At 47.8% G+C, this 6,000-nt stretch overlaps 1 protein-coding gene across 1 annotated transcript; it reads right to left on the bottom strand.

Annotated features, from left to right (window-relative positions):
* Positions 1 to 1,112: 1,112 nt before the first annotated feature.
* Positions 1,113 to 3,779, bottom strand: PDXP (pyridoxal phosphatase). The gene is made up of 2 exons (XM_054988814.1): positions 3,188 to 3,779; positions 1,113 to 1,912 (listed from the first exon to the last, which is right to left on the bottom strand). The coding sequence occupies exons 1-2, from the start codon at positions 3,777 to 3,779 to the stop codon at positions 1,587 to 1,589; spliced, it is 918 nt and encodes a 305-aa protein (XP_054844789.1). The 3' UTR covers positions 1,113 to 1,586.
* Between the last annotated feature and the right edge of the window lie 2,221 nt (positions 3,780 to 6,000).

Below are 6,000 nucleotides of genomic sequence, written 5' to 3'. Positions count from 1 at the left end.
GATGAACTCGAGGTAACTGGGATTCCATAGTCTGACACCCACCATCATTCAACAGGATCACTTTTGTTATTATGATCAAAATATTTATTCATATACAGTTACTTCTCATTTCAAAGTGACCAGGAAATCCACAGCAACTGGTTAAGTAGGTGAATGAGAAAACAAGCTCCATCTCACACCTGCACTTTATTATATGCAGAATGACAGCACGTGTCAAAAAAACACAACTACAAGGAGGTACAAGTAGTGAGTGGACTCAGAGGTGACATTCACACCTTGGCACAACTAATCAGCATAATTTATACAAACACTTTAATAAATACATAATAACCAATAAAAAGACAAGCAGCAAAGACTGATTTCCGGAGGCTGTGACAAACTCACAGAACTGGAAATGCCAACATTATCCCACAAACCAAAAATTCCAGAGGAGGGCAGAGAGGGTGGACCACGTGGTTCATCCACGCCAAGGAGAGTGGGCACACCAGGCACAGACAGGGGCTAAATGATCTTCTGAAGTGTTTCATTGGTCTATCCAGTCAAGGAGAGGGGGGGGGGGAAACCTGTACGTATTTCCGTTTCTGTGCAGGCAAAGTGTGTTTGGAGGCTATTGCTGGAAGATTACTGAGTAGTAGGGACAACCAGTTCATAACATTATAGCACAATGATAGTTCTATGCAATACTTCCTTACAATAGCAGTCCTCTCCCAATTTATCAAAATTAAACAGAAGTGATAAAAATTCTTGTTGTCTAAGAAACATCTCCAGCTGACATGGCATAAAAACATTCCTTCATATTTTATTCACAGTTAATGAGTTTTACAGAACCCAAGTTCAACAATCTGGGAGTTCTATCTGGAACACAGGCCGAGCAGTACCTAACATTTCAGAGTAATTCCTGTGGATGCATACAGAAATACTGTAAGAATGGGTCATTTAGGCAACTTGCTTAAAAATGATGCCATGAAGCAGATTCATCCAGAAAACTACTTGCATCTATTAAAAGCAAACTGTATCTCTCTGATAAAATGTGTCCCCACATTTTATCCTGTCTATGGAGATACAATGTTACTTCTGAGCAGGCTTTTTTGGTGTTTCCTATCTATGTTTGAAGAGTTCTGGGACAAGAAAGCCTGACACTGGCATTTAACGGCAGCTGTGATTTAAAAAAAAATAAGAACAGCACTGGTACAAATGTTGCCTCATTAAAGCTTCAGAACAACAAATACAATAGTAAAGGACAACAGTAAAGGCCACTAGTGGCTACAGAACAACAAAAACAATTCAAATAAATAACATAGCTATACTACACCAAGAGGAAGCCAGGCGGAATACATAAACAAATAAATACTGACTTGGTCTGGAAACATTCTCTGTTTTCACATAGGACCACGTGTTCCTCTACTTCTGGCTAAAATGAGAACAGAATGAGCTCCAAGAATAAAGGGGGAAGCAATCCCCTCTCTTCATTCCTGCCTAAACAAATACTGGAATGTCATAAGCCCAGAATTAAAGAGGGGTGTGTCAACAGGAAAGAGTGACATTCTGGAAAGGGATTAGGACCCTGTATCCACCCACATTCCCTCTTACTCATCCAGGCCTGGTATCAAGTCTGCAATACTGTCCACATAGTAATGAGGCACCAGGTCCTTTGCAGTGGGGCTGTCACTGGCCATATAAGCCTGTGCCTCCTCCAGACGTGAAACGCCTGTCAGGGTCAAGACCGTATCCATACCACAGTTCTTGCCAAACAGGATGTCTGTCTCCAGTCGATCACCCACCATGAGCATGCGAGATGGATCCACACCAAAGCGCTCCACAATGCACTCAAACATGTATGTGTTTGGCTTCCCAATTACCGTTGCCTTGCGCCCAGATGCTGTTTCAACTGCAGCTGTGAGACTCCCAGTTCCTGAGAGAGAAGAGACAACACCCATGAAGATGAATATTCTAACGCTTACACACAGCCATCCACCTGTAGCAGTCTCATGAATTTAACAGTAGACATTGCTGAAGAAGAAACAAAGAACCACATCAACCACCACAGCAGAGAGGAACTAATGAGGCTTAGTTCTTACTGAGGTGGTAATCCTGAGTCTGGGCTGTACCACTTCAGATTGTAGGCTGAGGTTCATGTAACTGAATGTTCTTCCATACAAAAAAAGTTCCCTCCACACAGAAAACATGAGGCAAAAATTAAAGATATATGTGGTATAGTAGCATAAAGATGCAGCAATTTGCATCTATTTACCGGGTATACTTACAACTGTTCTTACAGAAAATGAAATTTTTTTGAATTCTATAAATATGCCAGAGAGTACAATTTTATATGCTAACTCTGTTAGACTCTTGCCATGAAAATGCATTAAGTCAGCCATGACATTATAGCACTCTCTACCACCAACTAAATTATAGATGATGCATGTCATGCTGTTAAATTTCCTGTTTCTTTTCAGAAAAATGAACAGAAAAACATCTTCCCCCTACCCATGGGTTCAAAATTTCCAGAAAAGTGTACATCTCTGCCACAGAGCCACAGCTCCTCCCTTCTGAGGCAATACGCATAGAATATAATCTATGCTATTAGGTACTGCCTGCTGATGCAGATATGCTATCAGGTAGCTTCCATGTTGCTAAAAATATCATGTTAATAAGTTACGCTTTCAGCTACCATACACTACTATATCTCTTCATACTGTATGATCATGTTCTATGAATTTGTTCTATGAATGTCTTAACTGTCGATTATCTTGTATTGACTTGCATTTTGTAATCTGCCCAGGGTATAAGTGAGAAAGGTGGACTATAGACAACCAACCTATGTATAGCAAAGATGTGAGGGGGGGCCCAATCTAAACCCAATCCAGTTACGATAGCTGAAGACTAACCCACTTCCCCTTAGCAAAACCACTGCTCTCCCTAGCCTACTTAAGACCTAGAAGTGATGCTCAAGCACATCTGGAAGGAGCTGTAACTCCCTAAAGCTTGCACCCTGAAAATCTTGTTGGACTCTAATTTGCCTCTGGACTCGAAACGTGCTTGAACTCAACACCCTGTTGACCTGAAGGCTTCGTTTCCAAAGCCAAGCAGCTGGACGTGGCTGCATGAGGAAAGGGCCGTTTGTGTACGCGCAGGAGCCCTCCTATCGGACCACGGGCGAGGCCCGGCAGCGAGACTCCCCACTCACCCGGGGTGCGCTGCCCATCGCTCAGCGGGTGCCAGGGGTCGGGGTCGGTGGCCACCAGCAGGCACTGCGGGTCGCGCAGGTAGGCGCAGGCCTCGGAGAGTTTGGAGAAGGTGAACTGGTCGTCGTAGCCCACCAGGACGGCGCGCACCGGGCCCGGCGCCAGCTCCTCTTCCCCCACCAGGCGCAGCCCCGCGTCGCGCAGCTCCCCGCGCAGCCCTTCGCCGCCCAGCACGAAGACCGGCCCGGGGGGCGAGGCGGAGGAGTCTCCGGCGGCCCCGTCTTGGCCGTCGACGAGGCGCTGCCGCAGAAAGAGCGCGGAGCAGAGCGCGGAGCTGAAGACCTGCTCGCCTCGGACGCCGCGGAAGCCCAGGCGGGAGAAACGGCGCTCTAGCTCGGTCACGGAGCGGCGGCTGTTGTTCGAGACGAAGAGGGCGGTCTTCCCGCCGCGGCTCAGGCGCTCCAGCAGCTCCGGCGCGCCGGGCACCGCGCGCTCACCGGTCCACAGGACCCCGTCGCAGTCGAAGAGCACCCCCTGCGCCTCCCCCAGCACCTCGCGCAGGCTCGGGCCGCTCAGCCGCCTGCAGCCCGCCATGCTGGGACCGCAACTGCCGCCACGCCCCCTCCGCCCGCAGGACTCGCGCGGCCAATTGAGGCCCCGCCGCAGCCCTGACGGACAGAGGGAAAGCGCAGGAGGCGGGGCGTCACGAGGCCAATCGAGGCGCGCAACGGCTTAACGTCGGGCGGGGAAGAGCGGATCCAAGGCTCAGCGTCCAGTTAGGTTTCGAGCATAGTTGTGATTGGCGGCTGGGCAGGAGGCGGCCGCTCTGAACAGCTTATGGGATGCCGGGCAGAGTTGGGTTGTCATGACGACCCGTTACTGTCGCGAAGAGGAATAGATACGGCCTATAGTAACCCGCCCGTTTGACTTTCTGAGGTGGTGGCCGGCGGGTGGACGGAGAGGGGAGGAGGAAGTAAGCTTGGATCTAAAAACTCGCTTTCTGCTGTTAGTGCTAATTTTACAGGAAGGAAGAAACATAGAGGTCTGCGCAAGCAAAGCGACACCATGTAAAACCTATACCATAGAAAAAATTAAAGAGCGACGGTGAAAGTATCCAATGATAGACATCGAACAGGAACCAAGCGGAGCGATTGGCTAACTTGACACCTATAGGAACTCAAATACTGCTTGGAGGTGGGGCTAAAATGGTAACGGCATTTTTAAACAGTGGTAAACAAACAATCGAACTTGGGCGGGGAAAAAGAATGAGTGACTAATCCTGCGGCCTATTGGTTCCGGGAGGAGAAAAGCGGCGTGGCGTATCCGTACGTGCCTGCTTCTCGTGCGGTGGAATAGACTCCACGCGAAGGCGGGAGGGAGTGGGCGATTGTTTTAGCGCTTCTAGCCAAAGCATGCAACTGAAAGCAGCTCACGGTAGCCTCTTCCGTATCCATCCTTGCATTGTGCTGTCAGTGAGGCTTAACAAGTATGGACCTGTTAAGACCCTGTGTTAGAACAGGTGAAGTAGGAAGAAGAGGCTGGTCGCGCATGACTTTCCCACTCCTATGGTTGTCCGCCTCCTGTAAATCTCCCAGAATTGCAACTGGTCGTGCGGCGTTACCCCACACACCCTGAGAGAGGAATTGGGTTCTCAAGACGAGACTAGCAGAGCCCGCTTGAGGGGAGGGAGGGATAGAAGCCCAAGGAAGGAAGGAAGGAGTTTGCCGTTGCCTGCCTCTGCATAGCTACCGTTATCTTCTTTGGAAGTCCCCCATCCCATCCTGCTAAGCTGCTCAGATCTGCCTGGGCTGTCCTGATAAGGGTAACTGGTATTAGTACTGGCAGTTTATCTCCAGCCGTTTGCACCAAATCCACACCTACCACTTGAACCACTTAAGCCATTCTTCTGCTCTCAGTGCACATGTAAAATGCAGCAAGGCAGTTCTGAAAGCGCTTCTTACTTCATTAGTGGCCATGCAGTGGGACCAATGTCAGAAGTGCATTCAGCAGCCTGATACAAGTATATTCAAAACTGGCCGTTTTGTACATTTTAAAATCCTGCTGCATACACCTTTAAAACTACCTTTCGTTTTTCACATATATTCAACATCTACAGCTGAAAAGTACCTTAACAGTACCATGTGGATTTAATTTACTGTTGCGTTTCAGCATATCTCATGTAATTTCAGTTTTCAAGAGTTTTTGTATGTGTTGCTGATATATAATTCAGTTCTACTTTTCACTTAATGGTACTGTTGAAGGATGTGGAGTTCCAGCCTTAACTGTCTTTGGAGACTGCTGGACTACAACATAACGTGGCACCAGTGGGTTACGTGGTGCCTACCAGCGTGCTTCCTCTCACGCATTTGCTTCTTTCCCAAACCAAAGAGCTTGTCTTTGCTTTTTCCCACTTCACTATATAGTAGGAGACGCTCCAGAAGATCCCGGGAGCATAATCTTTGTGTCTACAGGCAACAACCGTTACAAAACAACTACCTCCATCATACCTCCATGCTTGACTTGGAACCTCCTAACATTTGTGAGATTTCTCAAAGTATTGTAATTGGACCTAAGGACACCACAACAAAATGGCTGATACAGTGGCTAACTGTCTTCAAAATTCCCAAATTGTCCACAAGTTTCACAAGGTTGGGACTCCCACTGTAGACGGATCTTGATCCTAGTTGCACATGCAAGTAACTGTGCTGACCCTTCACACTCCATCAGTTGATAGTACAGTAATCATATCAAGCACAACAGGCCTCGGGAGCTCTTCAGTGTTCCTACATTCTCCAAACTACCTTTTCTGGGTTAT

Source organism: Eublepharis macularius, chromosome 9, assembly GCF_028583425.1.
Source record: "Eublepharis macularius isolate TG4126 chromosome 9, MPM_Emac_v1.0, whole genome shotgun sequence".
NCBI lineage: Eukaryota > Metazoa > Chordata > Lepidosauria > Squamata > Eublepharidae > Eublepharis > Eublepharis macularius.
This window is presented reverse-complemented; position numbering and strand designations above follow the sequence as displayed.

Coding starts and splice junctions, on each gene's coding strand:
- PDXP (XM_054988814.1), bottom strand. CDS start 3,779: ATGGCGGGCTGCAGGCGGCTGAGCGGCCCGAGCCTGCGCGAGGTGCTG. Junction 1,913..3,187: donor CGATGGGCAGCGCACCCCGG/GTGAGTGGGGAG, acceptor CTTCTCTCTCAG/GAACTGGGAGTCTCACAGCT.